Raw genomic sequence first — 18,003 nt, forward strand, 5'->3', positions numbered from 1 at the left:
TCTGTCCCACTGACTCACCCTAACAGCTTCAGAGAATGCTCCCCTGTGAGGGCGCCCTGGAACAACCGCCTGCGCGGCGGGGGGTCTCGGCTGGCCTGCGGCCCCTTGGGTGCAGGGGTGGGCTGTGATGGAGGGTGGAGGGGACATGCTTTCCACGCCGGTCCCTGGGCAAACACTGCCGGGCTGGAGGAGACCCCTGCCTCGGTCATTTCATGGAAGTCTCCGACACGTAAATAACACTGCCTCCTGTGCAAGCCTCCACAAGTCAGAAACCGAACAAAGCTCGAGTCTCAGGGAGAACAGCCTGTGGATTTTTCCCCGTAGGCGTCCTGTCAAACCAGATTTTTCAGTGACCCCCTCACTCCCTTTGCCTCCTACTTAAAAAGAGAAAGACAAAGAAAAAAAATACGTTTCAGTCAGTTAAAAGGTATGTTCTGCCAGCTCCATAACGTTATGCACAACGTTTACTCTTATTACTATCCCTTTTGTGCCTGAATTGGCCTTCAGAAAGAGCCAATTGTAACATTTTGTATTTTTCCTAAGTGGTTGCAAATAGGGCACCATTTGAGAATTACTAATATAACTTTACAATTTTAACCTTTGAAAGAAAGGCTTTGGTTCAGAAACTAACAAAGGACAAAATAAGTAGACATTAAAGTTTGCATTGAAATCAGATTGTAGTATATTGCCTTACTTCAAGAAATCTAAATGCGAAGTAAATTCTCTGCAGCTTTGCCCACTAAAATTACTCAGTTTTAATATTCATAGTATTTTAAATGGAATCTACATTATGGGAATACTTGAATATTCACATAAATGAAGACATTTTCTCTTGAAGGTTGTATAATAACAGCAAATACTGTTTCTAGATTTTAACACTTGTGGATATATAATATGCTCCTTGTTTACAGTTAATGCAACAACCTAAAAAAAACACACACCACACAAAACACAACAAAACTCTTATAACTTGCTTGGAAACTTTACCAAAGAGAAAACACCGTGAAGGTGTTCGAGTAGCATTTACAGTTTTTGTTTGCAGGCCATACAGGTATTTTCTCAGTTTGAGAAATGAACCCCAATAATTGTGCTTGAATAGATCTGTTATTTCTGGCTATATCTGTGAGGCAGAATCCTGGTTCTTACCCAGAACTAGACTCCCTAAATACAGCCATGTAAATTAGAAGATAAAGAGATACATTTTAGCTTTCACATTGATTATCTGTGATATTGTGTCCATGGGATTGTGTTTGGGAAACCAGGAAGCTTTGTATAGTTGTATTTCATTTTTAACACATCAAACATGTGAGAATATAAATTAGGAAGCACTGCTTTATAGGAAAATGATTTACTGTGCAAAAGAACTAACACTACTCTTTCAAATAGCAAGCTTCCATAGTGCTTTTATATGAAACACTTCCAGAAATGAAACTTGTAACTATAGTATATAGGGCACACCTAGGGACCTAAGGCAGCCTTACAAATCTAGTACTTTGAAGTCAGTGAGTGTTTATTTTTCTAGAATCTATATATATAAAAGCCTAAGTGACTGAAAGACCAGTCACTCTGACACGCACTGACCACCAGGGGGTAGATGCTCAATGCAGAAACTGCCCCCCCACACCTCCGGTGGTCAGTGCGCTCCCACAGCCAACCTCCCGGGGTTCCTCCACTTAGCCCGCCGGCCCCGATCGGCCCCAATCACCATCTAGGCCAGGGGTGGGCAAACTTTTTGACTCAAGGGCCACAATGGGTTCTTAAACTGGACTGGAGGGCCGGAACAAAAGCATGGATGGAGTGTTTGTGTGAACTAATATAAATTCAAAGTAAACATCATTACATAAAAGGGTACGGTCTTTTTTTTTTTTTTTTAGTTTTATTCATTTCAAACGGGCCGTAGTTTGCCCACGGCTGATCTAGGATGAGGGACCCCACCTATGCACGAATTCGTGCACCGGGCTTCTAGTATCCTATATAATAAAAGCCTAATATGCTAAGTGTCCAATCGTCTGGTCGGCCATTCATTCAATCAAAGTGTGATATGCTAAGATCGCTCAACCGCTCGCTGTGACATGCACTGACCACCAGTGGAAAGATGCTCCGACCGGAGGTTAGCTAGCTGCTGGGGCCCGGTCAATCGGGACTGAGCGAGACAGGCCGGGCACACCATGGAGCCCTCCCACGGTCCCTCTCTTTCTGGCCAACCTCCCTTGTACCTTCCAGGCCCCGATCATGCACTGGTGGGGTTCCTCGGCCTAGTCTGTGCTCTCTCTCAGTCCAGGCTGAGGGACCAACCAACCCTCCACCCCCCAGTGCAGGAATTTCATGCACCAGGCCTCTAGTATTTCATAAGTGACCAGACACTAGAAAATGAGATACCTTGAACTTTACATATTTTTAAATTTTCTAGTAAATGACAATTTTAAAAGAAACACTAGTATATTTTGTTGTAGTAGGAATATTTCTTTATAACACTTCTAGATTTCTTTATTTCTATTTAAATTTATTTTATTTTTATTGATTTTAGAGAGGAAGAAAGAGGAGAGAGAGCTAGAAACATTAATGATGAGAGAGAATCATTGATTGGCTGCCTCCTACATGCCCCCTACTGGGGACTGAGCCCACAACCTGGGCATGTGCCCTTGATGGGAATCCAAGAGGATCTATCCACTGAGCCAAACCAGCTAGGGCACTATGTAAAATTTTTGAATATCAAAAGGCTAGCACCCAGCTATAGACAATGATTCTCCTTAAGAAGGGGGAGTGGGGTGGAACTTTCACTTTTACACAATATGTCTTTGCCTTGTTGAAATGCCTCAAAAAGCACATACTCCAATTAATATCAATGTTGTGGTTATTAGTATTAAAGCATCTGTACAGTTTTAAGATGTACCAAGCGCAGTGCGAAAAATATAATGATTCAAATGATCTGAGTATTTTAAATTTTTAACTAGTTTTACAAGTAGGTAGATGCCATAGCCAACAAATGCTTTCATTTTGCATTTGTGGCGAATTCATTCTTTCACTTAAGAATATTTACATAGATTCATAAATGTATCTTTATCAAGTTTTTTAAAATCTCATTAGAATAGTACTTTTATACAGTGATATATAATTTTTCTGTGGTACTATCAACATTTGCTAAGAATTTTCATACTGTGAACATTACTATGTTAGTAGTAGACACTAATGATACTATGTCGGAGATTTGCAGCAATGTTGTGATGGTGAAAACTTGCTCTCTTTCAAAGATGCTGATTAGGAGAACTGTTGAGGAGAGGACTGTTAGTTCCCGTGTTAGTTTTCCCAGCCACACCTTTACCAAGAGCCAATGATGTTTATGCTGTGATTAGCATCTACATCTGTTTTTTTCAACAAGGCTACTTTCTCTTGGCAGTTTTGCTTCCTAGAATCTGGATTGGACAAAATTTTATCTAAGTCTATAATTCAGTTTCTTACAGATACAGATGAAGTAACCTTTAGGATATTATGAAATGCACTTAGTTTGGCTATGATTACCCTATTGAAAACCTGCAGTGTCTTTTTTGGATCAATTCCTGCCAGAAAATAGGGTAGTAACTAATTTGTCATGTAACTAAGAAAAATCAGTGTTTCAAAAGTGAGTTTTCTAGAAAATTGAAACTTTCAACCTTTTAGAGACCAAGAATACTATTATATAATAATAGTGATATCTAAAAGAACCTTTAAACTATCAAAAACTCTTAATGAGGCTCAGTAAACACTACCTCTAACCAGACTTCCTGGCTGTTTTCAGGATAATTACCATGTTTACTTTTCCCAGAAGTTAGAACTCAATTTGTGTGCAATGGAAGGCTAGATAGAATCAGTGATCTGCTTCCCACCAGTATCTGGACTAGGATAAATTGGGATGCAATCCCATGGCTCATAACATGTTCTTGTATCCTTCTTAGGTACCTAATCAATTAACAGAGAAAACAAATGACATCTTTTGAGTCCTGCCTCCAAATATTAGGAAAATAATTGATGTGAAGTCTAGAATAGCAGTAATTGTATTGCCCAATCTTAATATTGACCCTTTCTGTTGGGGAAAGACTTAATTTTTTAAAATCTGTCCATCTCTTCTTCCCCTTATCTTTTTTTTCCAGTTCCTCTCTTTCCCCCTACCATTTCCCTTTTTGCTTTTACAGAATGTCACAAACTTCTCACAATTTCTTCAGCTTAGTAGGAAATTGACCCTCGTAGCCCAAGGCAAGCTGGGTAAAATTCTGTTTTACTTAGAACTAGCCTTAGGTAAAACAATGAAATTATATTCTTGAATGTCAGAGATTCCTTTTCATTTTCAGTTTTTTCTGTTCTTCTGTCCCCTCTTCTTTTTTTTAGATTCATCTTTTTGTCAAACTAGTACCTCATCAAGGAATGGATGTGATCTTACACTAAGAGGTTATTAGCATAATGAATCTATAATCCAGTCCCAAATGTTGTCTTTTCTTTTTTTTAAAACAATATATATATTATTGTTTTTTTTTTACAGAGAGGAAGGGAGAGGGATAGAGAGTTAGAAACATCGATGAGAGAGAAACATCGATCAGCTTCCTCCTGCACACTCCCTACTGGGGACGTGCCCACAACCAAAGTACATGCCCTTGACCGGAATCGAACCTGGGACCCTTGAGTCTGCAGGCCGACGCTCTACTCACTGAGCCAAACCAGTTAGGGTAATGTTGGCTTTTCTTAACATCCTGTTTTAAAATGCATCATCTTCCCCTTTAAAAGAATTTATTTCCTAAGGAACAGGGAGGAAGGGTTTGGCCAATGAAGGCAAGGAAGAGGGGAGACAGTGATACCAATATGGCCTCTAAATTCCTACAGCTGTATGGATGGACTTACAAAGACTTGAAAATTACATAGGACTGTTGGCAAAGACCCTTGCCATAACTATAGGAAAATATTCCATTTCCGAAACATCAGTGACTTTCTTAGAACTGGAAAACTATTGTTTTATAATATTTTGGTATATAAACTATACATTTGGTATAAAAATAAAACCAAAATGATATTCAACCTCTTTGAGGCCCATGTGCTATCAATCTGGTCTCATTAAAAAACTTTATATATATCACCTACAATATGCTGCTAATGTATTTGGAGAATAAAGTCCTAGAAGTGGAATTGCTATTTCCCCGCCTCTCCTTACAAAGAGGAACATCCTGTATAATAAAAGGCTAATATTCAAATCAACCAAACAGCGGAATGACCGGTCGCTATGATGCACACTGACCACCAGGGGGGCAGACACTCAATGCAAGAGCTTCCCTCTGGTGGTCAGTGCGCTCCCACAGGGGGAGTGCCACTCAGCCAGAAGCCACGCTCACGGCTGGCGAGCACACCGGCAGCACTGATTTCCGACAGCTGGCTTAAGCCAGGGTGTGGGCCTAAGCCAGTAGTCGGACATCCCCCGAGGGCTCCCGGACTGTGAGAGGGTGCAGGGCAGGCTGAGTGACCCCTTCCCCCCAAGTGCAAGAATTTTGTGCACCGGGCCTCTAGTAATTATATACTTTGCTTTTTTGCCCCCACATTCTATACCTTGGAGATCTTTTAAAGCCAACCCATAAGGAACTGCCTCATTTTGTACAATGCATGTTATTCTAGTCCAGCAATTTTCAACTGGTGTGCCACAATAATTTTAAAACATGCAATACCCTACTATTTAGTTAGGGGCACTGACCTCTTTTTCCCTTAGATTGTCAAATAAAAAATGACAACAGCAAACACAATAGCCATCTGGTGTGAATGAATCAAAATTATACCTATTTTTTTTGTCAGATCGGCAACAAATATATTTTTTTGGTGTGCTGCAGAATTTTAGTAATTAGTTTATGTGTGCAATGAAATGAAGGGTTAAAAATCACTGTTCTTTATGTATTGACACAGTCCTCTGTTGATGAGTATATCTTGTACTTTTAGAACAATGAATGTTACAGTGATTATCTTTTTACATACTATAACATTTCACATATGTAACCTTGATGTTTAGGATGGAATTATTGATTCAAAAGGTATGTGACTGTTTCATTTTGATCGTTATTACAAACTAGAGGCCCGGTGCACGAAATTTGGGCACTCAGGGGGTGGTCCCTCATCCCAGACTGTGCCCTCTCGCAGTCTGGGAGCCCTCAGAAGATGTCCAACTGACAGTGGGGAGTGGGCCTAAGCCAGCAGTTGGACATGCTTAGTGCTGCCGCAGAGGTGAGAAAGGCTCCTGCCACCGCTGCTATGCTCGCCAGCTGTGAGCCTGGCTTCTGGCTGAGGAGCGCTCCCCCTGTGGGAGCACACTGACCACCAGGAGGCAGCTCCTGCATTGAGCATCTGCCCCCTGGTGGTCAGTGTGTGTCATAGTGACCAGTCATTCCCAGTTGTTCTGCTTAGGGTCAATTTGCATATTACCCTTTTATTATATAGGTGAGGGGCTGATGGCTATTTTCAGATGACCAAGCCCCCCAGCGACCAAAGCTCCCAGCCTTTCCTATTTTTTTTTTTTTATTCGCTCCAGCTCCATGGCCATGGCAGCTGGAAGCAGGGATGTGGGGTTTATTTACCTCCTATAATTGAAACTTTGTTGCCTTGAGAGGAGGCAGCAGACAGCCAGGAAGCTTGGCTTCTTCCATCATTGGGGCAACCAAGCCTCCTGCTTGCTCCAGCTCCGTGGCTGCCGGCGGCCATCTTGGTTGGGTTAATTTGCATGTAGTCGCTCTGATGGCTAGTGGGCGTGGCTTAAGGTGTAGCAAAGGTATGGTCAATTTGCATGTTTATTATTAGGTAAGATTGCCCTCCCTAAAAGTTGTAGTAATTTATACTCATTATATATTTCTTGATCTTTTTTTCTCATACTTCAAAACACACTCATCAGTATGTATAAGCATTGAATGATATTTCTCCCCCCCCCATAGCCTGTTATCATTTTTATTTTCTTTCAAACTTTTAGATTTTAAACAATCTTAGGTGAAAAATGGTATCTTAGTGTAGTTAAGTTGTAGTTGGTTTATTGTGAAGGATCTCTTTTTTTAGCCATTTGTATTTCCTTTTTTTTTTAATTTATTTTTTTTATTATTATTACTAAGGTATTACATTTGTATTTCCTTTTATTTTAATTGTGTTCTTTGTTCATTTTTCTATCAGGTTATTGGGGGGTTTCTTAATGATTTGTAGGAGTCTTTATATGTTAAATTTAGTCCTTGATATATGAATTACAAATATATTTCCCAGTTTTCTGTTGGCTTTTGACTTTGTATGCTTATTTTTCCCATGTAAAAGTATTCTTGTCATCACATTTATCAATCCTATGTTTTATGACTTGGATTTTGTGGCATTCTTACACCTGCTCCATTTCATGTGTTCTGTTCTACCACTGCAATGGTTTTCAGTTTATTTTTTTTATATGTAACACATTTATGTGGAGTAAAGTATGATTTAAGGCTCCAACTTCATTTGGAGTTGTCCCAAGATCATTTGTTGAATAATCTCCCACACTTGATATGTCACCTTTTTATATACTAAAGTCCCAAGAATAATGTCTCGTTATAAAAATGAATAATAAACCCTTGAAATGGATATTTTCTTAAAATGCATTTTGTTTAAATAAGATAGTAAAGATATCAGAAGGGGTAAATATTGATTTTAGCCTTAAAGTTTTGCCCAATATATATTTTTTGAACTGTATGTAATTAGATTAGAGATTCGGCAGTTAAAAAGGCTAATAGAGTCATTGTTTTATATGTATATGGCTGCAATTATACCAAGATGATGTATTGAAAAGCAGGAACGTGGGGGTTTTTTCTTGTATTTATGATAGGATATTAAAATCAAGACACATACATAGACCAATGAATTGAGTGCCTCCTCTAATGAAGTGTGTGGTGGTTAGAACATTACTATCTTCAGAATAAGTGTGGAATAATCTGATTAAGATCACTGATCTCCAATACAAGATTATTTGAATTGTATATGCTATAGATTCATTTAGTAAATATAGCATACTTTGAATCTGAATCCTGAGTTCTAATAAAGATTATCTTCTATTTTGTTCTGCCTGCTTAATTTTTAAAACTTCATTCTGCTCAAAAGGTTTTCATTCACTTGAACCAGATTTCTTGAATTGCTGCCACATGTCCTTCTTTAACCCTCCCGCCCCTTTTTTCTTTAAAAAGAAAGCATCTGTTTTATATCATGAAGGACTTTTTGAAGCAGTATTGAGAGGAGAGAAATGCTATTTGTATTAATTTTGTATGTAATGTAATTTGTACCTAAGCAAGGGTTAATCTTTAGTTGTTAAAACACTAAGAAGTTTTTGTTTAGAGACCAGATTGATGAGCCTTAAAAAAATAATAAAGTTGAATTATTTTTATTTTGTTTCTAAAGCACACTGTATTGGGGGGCGGGGGGAATGGAAGCCTTAACAGTAGATTTTTAGTTTTTGTTAACCACACTTCATTGTTACATAAGGTATAGAATTCTAGATTCCAGGTATGGGATTCTAGACTCACTACGTCAAAAAGCAAAAAAACATTTCACAATTACTTGAGCTTTCCTAAAATATAACAAGGTTGATGGCATCCTGTAGATAAAAAACTTAATTTAAGGCTCACAAACAAAATTAATTTCTCTAAAATTGCTTTTATTCAACCACAGAGAAAACATGTCCTTCAGTACTTTCTCTTTTGTAGATTTAAATAACTTTATTTTTCATAATATTTCTGTCCTTATTGTGAACCATTATTATAGATGTAATAATAATTATACTTCTTTTAGTTTAAGACATCTACGTAGGGGCTACTGCTTTTTCATTTCCTGACAAGATGCACGGGAATTAATATTTTGGTTGGTTGTGTTTTAGATGTACAAACACATTGGTCTTATTTTGTATCACTGACAATCCACAGGGTTGGCTGCTATGTACTGAACTTTCTGTTCTAGACATTTTGCCAAGTACTTTATGCAAAACTCTGCTTTAAGTGAAACAGGTTTCATTGTTTTCGTCAGAGTCATATTGTAAGCTGTTGTCAGTTATGTGATGCAAACAGAGGGGTTGGTATGTATATGTGGCCATGAAAGCAACCACCAAAACAAGCCTGTCTCTGTTCAACTGCTTGTGTTCCCCCTCTTTCCTTTAGCCTCAGTTCATGTTGTTTACTGCTGGAGGCCTGAGATGGTGTAATTTTCTTTTCTAGGAACTTGGAATTAGAATTCCTCGACCACTAGGACATGGACCAAGCAGATTTATCCCAGAAAAGGAGGTATGTTGTTTGTGAAAGTACATAGTGAACTGTGTGCTTTTAAGGAAAACCTTTCATGACCTACATCTTGGCATCTGAACAGTTGTTATTATTAGTCAACAACATGTTTTACGCAAAGTTGTTCACAATTAATCATGCTTTGGCAGTGAATCTGTGGGATTAGAAAGCTGTTGTAGTCATGTTGATTTCTAGTATTTCTAACACCCATATTTAATCAAGGAAAGGCAAGACTTGTTTTGACCAATGATAATCCATCTGATTATATTTAGATATTATTTAGGAATGTCCAGAGCTGAGTTACTTGGTCTTGACCATCTCCACAGGTTGGTACCAGTGCTCGATTGGATCTTTAATTTTAAGTATGTAATTACTCCTGTGCTTTATTTACAGATTGTTTTCTATTAGTCAATTTTGGTTCTCCTTAAATTAAGTGAGAGTAGGCATTGTTATAAGGAAAAGCTTTAGTATCTATTTGCAAGCTTTGCAAGTTTGTTAATCTAAATATGCTTCTTTATCTGGATTCTGGACAGGTCTGCAAGCAGGCTTTCTAGACGGCCTTTAATGTTCATTCCCTTCTACATAATATGTGACCGTTCTATCTGCTGCCAGTTGAGTTAAATTTGTAACCCCTCTCTTCTCTTAAGCCAAATTTAATCTGCTTCTAGATGATACTTAGAATGCACTGCATGCATATTTTCTTTAACACCAATTTACAATTTATGTAATCCTGATTTTCTCTCTTTTATACAGATTCTTCAGGTGGGGAGTGAAGACGCACAAATGCATGCTTTATTTGCAGATTCTTTTGCTGCTTTGGGTCGTTTGGATAACATTACATTAGTGATGGTTTTTCACCCACAGTATTTAGAAAGTTTCTTAAAAACTCAACACTATCTACTGCAAATGGATGGGCCATTACCCCTGCATTACCGGCACTACATTGGAATAATGGTTTGTGAACATTCAATGAAAAATTCTGCCTGCTTTATTAATCTTTTTAAGAAATGTCTAAGAAAGTTTTAATACTTTAAACCTAGGGATAAATACATACATTGTGACTTCTTACTGGATTCCTGTTAGTTAGTGTCTGTTTTTCCTCTTTCCAAATAAGTATGCTCTCAAGTATAACAGAAAAAGAAACATGTATTTACATACTTTTGAGAATAAACTAGAATACAATATCTGTTTCACTATTATAAATAGTTCACACTGATACAAGTGATGCTAATTAAAGTTTCTTCTTAATCTGAGTTTTTGAAAGTTGAGTGTTTGAAAGTTGGTATGTAAGTGAAGTTCCTAATGTTCAAATAATTTTATCAGATATTTTGTTTGTTCTTGGAATATTTCTGAGGTGCTCTCTATGGTATATAAATTTTTAAACTGTTTATATGAAAACTTCATTTCTGTAGTTTAGGAAAATTTGAAAGACACTAATAAAAATTTTAATTAGCTGTTTTGAACATTATAAAGAAAAAGGATTTGTAGTTCAAGATTTTATTAGAATAATCTTTTTGTTTTCTGTTAAGGCTGCAGCAAGACATCAGTGCTCCTACTTAGTGAACCTCCATGTAAATGATTTCCTTCATGTTGGTGGGGACTCCAAGTGGCTTAATGGCTTAGAGAATGCTCCTCAAAAACTACAAAATTTAGGAGAACTTAACAAATTGTTAGCCCACAGACCTTGGCTTATTACTAAAGAACACATTGAGGTAAGTAGTAAAGTAATATATCTAGGGGGGCATTAAAATTTTTAAATTGAATTTGTTGGGGTGACATTGATTAATTATACAGGTTTCAGGTATATAATATGCCATCTGTATATTGTATTGTGTGTTTACCACCAAAAAAAAAATTTCAATAGACTCTTTAGAATAGTTTTAGGTTTACAAAAAAGTGTCAGACTTCCCATATTTTATCCCCTCAAACTCCCCCAATACACATACCCAAGTTCTTCTATTATTAACATCTAGCATTATTAGTATGGTGCATTTTATGTAATTGATGAATCAATATTGATATAAACTATTAACTAAACTATATTTACATTCAGGTTCATTCTTTGAGCTGTATAGTTTTATGGGTTTTGACAAATGCATAATGTCATGTATCCACCATTATAGTATCACACAGAATAATTTCACTACTCTAAAAGTCCCCTGTTCATCTCTCCTTCCCCCTAAACTCTTGCAACTACTGATCTTTTTACTGTTGCCTTTTCCAGAATGTCATGTAGTTGGAATTATACAGTACTGTATGTAGCCTTTTCAGACTAGCTTCTTTTATTTATTAGTATGTATTTAAGGTTCCTACATGCCTTTAAATGGCTTGATAGTTCTTTAAAAAAAAAAGAATAGTTTTTTTATTAATTTTAGAGAGAGAGGGAGAAACATTGATGATCCGGTGCCTCCTGCATGGCCTCTATTGGGGAATCAAGCCCACAACCCAAGCATGTGACCTCTTGGTGCACAGACAGTGCTCAACCAACTGAACCAAACTGGCCAGGGCACTCACTTATTTTTATTGCTGAAAAACGGTCCAGTACCACCATTTGTTTATCCATTCACCTATTGAAGGACATCTTGGTTACTTCCAGTTTGGGGCAATTGTGAATCAAGCTGCTATAAACATTCATGTGAAGGGTTTTTGGTGGACATAAGTTTTAAATTCAGCTGGGTAAATAATTGAGTGATTGCTGGATTGTATAGTAAGCCTATGTTTAGCTTTGTGATAAACTGTCTTCCAAAGTGGCTATACCAGTTTGCATTCCCACCAGCAGTTAATGAGCATTCTTATGCTCTTCACCCTTGCCAGCATTTGGTGTTATCAGTGTTTTGGATTTTAGCCATTCTGATAACTGTGAAGTGGCATCTTGTTTTATATCTTTTAAAAATACCATCTTAAACTACTTCCTTCTGGTTCTATTTATTAATAAAGATAATAGAATAGTGGCTCAGTGTTGACCTATGAACCAGGAGATCATGGTTCGATTCCCCAACGGGGCACATGCCTGGGTTGTGGGCTTGATCCCCAGTGTAGGGCATGCAGGAGACAACCAATCAATTATTCTCTCTTCCTTCCTCTCTGAAATCAATAAAAATATATTTTAAAAACATAATAGAATGAAAGTAGATTGGCATTCTCTAAAAGTATCTACCATGCAATAGAAATTCTTAAATATATCTTTTTGTAGAACATTTTAGATACTGTTACATAATTGAAACATCAAGAAGATACAAACTTTGAATATGATTAATACAATATTGTTTAGTAATCAAAAATTATACAAGATTATGGAGCAGGAGAGACACAGATTGTAAGACTCTGAAGAGTTATAGACTAATTTAGGAATATTCTGTCAAGTTGTACAAACTGCTATCTTAAAAATTCCTTGAGGAAGCTGATAATAAAACAAATAAAAACCAGGCATATTTTATACAGTAGCTGCCCCTTGAACACAGATTATATTGGATTTGAAACTTTGAACAACATAGTTAATCCATTCATAACCTAGTATCTGAAATAAGGTAACTGCTTTTAATACGCTTTTACTGCAAAGTGCATTCTATTAATTTTTAAATCAGGATTTCAGAAAATAAAAATGATAATGTATCGTTATCGCATTATGTTAAGCTCTATTGGTGAACACAGTTCATAAAAATTAGCAAATTTGGGGTCTACATGTCACAAATTGTAATTTTATGCAAACGTTTATATACTGACTAATTCTGTTTTCAATAGATTAAATACCAAGATGAACTATCTACTTTCATCAACACCATACCCCAATATTAAAATATTCTTTTCCCTCCCTAAGCAACTTTTAAAAGCTGAAGAGCACAGCTGGTCCCTTGCAGAACTGGTACATGCAGTAGTTCTACTCACACACTATCATTCTCTTGCCTCGTTCACATTTGGCTGTGGAATCAGTCCAGAAATTCATTGTGATGGTGGCCACACATTCAGACCTCCTTCTGTTAATAACTACTGCATCTGTGACATTACGAATGGCAATCACAGTGTGGAAGAGAATCAGGTCAACTCAGCAGGAAATGTTTCGGTAAGTCTCTTATTTTGTTACATGATTGTCATAAGACTAATCTCAATAATTGCTATTTGTTTTTTTTTCCCATTGGGCCCCTGTATCTGTTCATTCAGCAAGTATTTATTGACTCTCTCCAAATACCCAGCATTAGTCCAGTACTAAGGGATATACAAATGTATAAGACCACCTAGGAAGTTATGTTTGAGAAATTTTAGGATGAGGAGCCACCAGCATGTGCCCCATCAGAGCCAGCTAGTACTGAAGAGCTATTGCAGTGAGAGAAGGTTGAGAATAGTGCTACACGGTGGTAGGGACTTCCTAATGCCGATTACATCCTTTTCTTCCCTTCTGGACAAAAGACACAAGCTGGCGTCTTAATTTTTTATCTTGTAGAAGATTTAATTACCCTTGACCTAGAAATTTCTCCTTTTAAAATTCTTTTTCATGTTTAATTTCATACAAATAAATATTAAAACAAATGTAATTTTTTAAAAATGCTTTCACCTCTACTTTTCTCTGGCTTTTTTATTTTCTCAGTTGTTATTCCTTTGAAACAGATGAGTTGAATTTTCTATAAGCAAATTTGAATCAAAGTTCCCTCTACATTCTTTTGCTATAGTGAAAGTGCAAGGGCTTATTTTATGTTTCCAAGAGAAATCAGAGAAATAGCATCACAGCTTTCTGAATACTTTGCATAGATTTTCTCCATTGTATTATTCCTTTGAAACAGATTTGAACAGGTTAAATTGCCTTTAACTTATATATTTGACTGTGGGCAAGTTAACTAACCTCTCTGGGCTTCTGTTCTTTCATGTATAAATATCAAACACAAGGTTTTTGTAAGTTTTAAATGAAATGTCTCTGAAGAGATAAAAGGTCTAGAATGGTATTTATCAGGTGCTAAATTACATACGGTGAGATCAGCACATGAAGGAAAATCATTTTCAAGGTTGATCAGCATGCTTTGCTGACAAAGCCCAAGACCACCATTGTCATCCTCTTTTGAGCTAGTTGGGTTCACATTATAGGTCTGCATATGGCCAGTGATTATTTATCAAAGCTTAGAAGTTAAGAGATGGTCTAAGGGAGAGTATATCAGTTGCTAGGATGCTTGGAAATTGTATTATTGTTCTTCCCTACTTTTGATACAGTACAAGGCTAAAGAAAAGTACTTGATTGTTTTTAGTGATCCTTCTATTAAAATAATAGTGAAATAATAGAAAAGTTTTCTGTAGTAGATAAGCTTCCTATTTTCAGGTGTTGGGTTGGCTACTTTTAGAAGGTTTATATCCCACACTGATGGGACTTAACAGCCATCTGATATAGCGTATTCTTCAGAGACAAATGGCAAAAAACAAACCAAAAATAATTTCCTCATATAATATCAACATTTTAATATTAAAATACACTGTTTCCCTCATTTCTATCAAGTGTCTCATCTAAGAATATTTAAATTTTGAACAGTTTTAGAGGAAAATGGGTAAACAAATTAACATAATAAAGGGATAATGTCAGTTGACAGAGACCTTGATTAAGAAAACAACAAAAAACCTTGGGTCTTTCTCTTAAGCAACACAATCCCTTTTCAGTTTTTTAAGTTTTTTGTTTGGCTACTAGTCCTGTCTCAGGAATAATTATGGAGAGGTATGCATCAGAAGAATCATCAATATATCATAGAAACGCTTTCCATCATGATATTATGAGAGAAAGCACTTAGTATAGGAAGGACACTTTGTTGTAACTGTTAGAGTCATATGAAAATAAGTACCCGCAAAAAAGTACCCCCCAAAAAAGTATACAGTATTTTTCTCTTAACATAGACTTATCCTGACAGTCATTCTGCAACAAATATTTCTTGAATACTATGTGCAAGGCACTATGCTAGATTCTGAAAATATACTAATAAATTAAATAGGCCTCCTTCCCTTATAAGGGTTTGGTCTTAAGGAAGCATTAAACCATTATCATGCAATAATAATTACAAACTGATTCACTCTCTGAAGGAAAGAGCAGAGTGCTATTTGAGAATAATTAGAGTGACTGGGTTGGTGGGGGTGGGGACTCAGGAGAAGCATGTAACCTGACACCTGAAGGACCAATGGGTGTAAGGCAGAAGAGTAGGGGGAAGAACATTCATAGCAAAATAAATTTATAAAGGGGAAACACTCATTTTGCATTTGAACACTGAGATTTAAATTTTAAGGTTTCTTACTATGTTTTATAAGGTATAAATACTACAGATTTGAACCATCTTTCATAGTAAGGATGCAGCAGGGTATAGAAGTATAAATTGTTTGGCTGGTTTAAGACCATTTTGCCATTCCTCTAGTGTCAGACCTGTCATTACAACCATGCCACTGCTGTAGTCATCCCAGTAAGTGACAGCTGCCAGCCCCATTTGCAGAGGTCAGGTGGACAACTCCAGCCCTATAAAGGACATGTTCATTCTTACCAGTAATTGGTAAATTGAAAGATAGGGCTGATTACTGTATTTAGAGATGATAAACATGTTGACAATATGCCTAATGTATATAGTTGATGCAAAACCACTTATACTTTGTGCATCTTACTTGTTTAAACTGATTGAGCAAATAAAAATTAACTTCTAAAATATTTGTTTTAAATTGACAAGTAATATTAAATTTTAATTTTTAAAAGTTAACATTAACAGTAATGACATTGCAAGTTTTCTAAGGTAAAAAAAACATTAGAATGTGTTCTTAAAGTTTTTCTTATATTTTCAAATCTTTGTATCTCTGTGTGTAACAGACCAAACCCAATTTTTGATTCACTCATATATACTAACATTTTAAGATTTATTTTTCCTATATTCTGTTAAAATTCAAAACTTTCATCCTCTGACTAGTGTAAGAAACATTAATTGTATTTTCTATTCAGATAAGTGATTCCTTCTTTGAGGTCGAAGCCCTCATGGAAAAGATGAGGCAATTACAGGAATGTCGAGATGAAGAAGAGGCAAGTCAGGAAGAGATGGCCTCACGTTTTGAAATAGAAAAAAGAGAGAGCATGTTTGTCTTCTCTTCAGGTAAAACAACTATTACTTACTGATAAAATTTCTATAGCTTACAAAATAGAGCCCAATTTTTTTTTGAGAGAGAAAATTTAAAAGTTGTTAAACATCAATTCAAACATGTCTTTTCTCTTAGAGACTATTGCATAGGTATTCCTGCTTATAAATAAAGCAGGCAACCTAGAAAAGGAAGTTATAGTGAAAATAGCACTAGACTAGGTGGAAGGACATTTGGAAAAATCTAATTTATATAAAGGTATAACTCAGATACTAAGGGTTCAGACCACCACAATAAAGAAAGAATTATAATAACATGAATCACAGTATTTTTGCTAGTGAAGGGTCTTGCCCTCAATTTGTAAGAAAACACATCATCTGTGAAGTGCAAAAGATGAGGTATGCCTGTAAGCTTGTTTTTCCTTGAGAAGTTTTTCTTTCTACTTACTTGAAACTATAATCTCATCAACTCCTAAAAATAGTTCAGAAAGGTTTAGAACAGTACAGGAAACATTGTAAAAATGATCACACACACTTCTTCATTCACCATTCTAAAAACCTTTGTGCTATTATGCTAAGTGTCTGACAGTTCGTTCGAGCTGACAGTTTGTTTGACCAGTCGCTATGATGCACACTGACCACCAGGGGGCAGATGCTCCGACCAGTAGGTTAGCTTGCTGCTGGGGTCTGGCCAATAGGGACTGGGTGAGACTGGCCAGAGCCCTCCCGTGGTCCCTCCCCGGCCCTTATCGTTCACTGGTGGGGTCCCTCAGCCTGGCCTGCACCCTCTCGCATCCGGGACCCCTCGGGGGATGTCCGAGAGCCGGTTTCAGACCGATCCCCGCAGGTCAGGCCAAGGGACCCCACTGGTATATGAATCTGTGCACTGGGCTATTATTATATATTATAGTATAGGACATTAATAATAAAAAAATAGTACCAGTACCAAAGTTTAGAGCAAGCTGATTTGTTATTACCATAAAGATTATCCAAAAGGGTGTTCATACTTTCGAATACATACTTTTAAGTAGAACCTACTATCTATAAACTGGAGACAGAGGGAGAATGAGTCTGGATGAAAAGCATAAATAATTCAATCATGAGTGTGTGTGTTTTATAACAGACTAGTGACCCGGCGTGCAAAATTGTGCAGCCTGCCTGCCACTCTGCCTTGATATCCTAACCTCTCCATCCAGAGCTTGAGCATGCCTGGCCCTGCGCCCGGCGCCTCTGGCCACTTCAAGCCCTGCCCTCAGTCCCACGAGTCGCCTTGGGCTGGTCCTGCCGCCTCCGGGCGCCTTCCCGCTTCCGCCCCATCATGGTGCCGGAGGAGAGCTTGGAAGCCTCCCGCCTGCTGTGGAGTTTCAAGCGCTGCTTCCTGGAGGCACATGCACTCCTTCCCCTGGCAGGTGGGCGGCGGGCATGCTGAGCATGAGCAGTGGGTGGCGGAGGACTGGTGAGGGGGCACTACAGGCTCTCAACCCTGCCCTACCCGCCATGGAATGGTCCCGCCTCCTCTGGGTGCCTCTCCGCTTTTGCCCTGTCTCGGAAGCAGCCTCCTGCTGAATGGTCGTTATGTTGTAAGGGCGTCATGACCGTTAGCATATTAGCTCTTTATTATATAGGACTAGAGGCCCAGTGCACAAAAATTTGTGCACTCG

The 18,003-nt window shown here is 37.5% G+C and overlaps 1 protein-coding gene across 3 annotated transcripts in view; it reads left to right on the forward strand.

Annotated features, from left to right (window-relative positions):
- SESN1 (sestrin 1) overlaps nucleotides 1–18,003 on the forward strand; it is a 98,396-nt gene that overhangs the window by 74,407 nt on the left and 5,986 nt on the right. For all 3 annotated transcript variants that reach the window (XM_006777206.2, XM_015572741.1, XM_015572740.1), the window contains exons 2-6: nucleotides 9,207–9,272; nucleotides 10,023–10,223; nucleotides 10,799–10,981; nucleotides 13,087–13,329; nucleotides 16,213–16,360. In XM_006777206.2, the coding sequence (XP_006777269.1) occupies nucleotides 9,207–9,272; nucleotides 10,023–10,223; nucleotides 10,799–10,981; nucleotides 13,087–13,329; nucleotides 16,213–16,360 (841 nt within the window). The remainder of the gene's footprint in view (nucleotides 1–9,206; nucleotides 9,273–10,022; nucleotides 10,224–10,798; nucleotides 10,982–13,086; nucleotides 13,330–16,212; nucleotides 16,361–18,003) is intronic.

This window comes from Myotis davidii, unplaced genomic scaffold (genome assembly GCF_000327345.1).
Source record: "Myotis davidii unplaced genomic scaffold, ASM32734v1 scaffold68, whole genome shotgun sequence".
In the NCBI taxonomy this organism is placed as follows: domain Eukaryota; kingdom Metazoa; phylum Chordata; class Mammalia; order Chiroptera; family Vespertilionidae; genus Myotis; species Myotis davidii.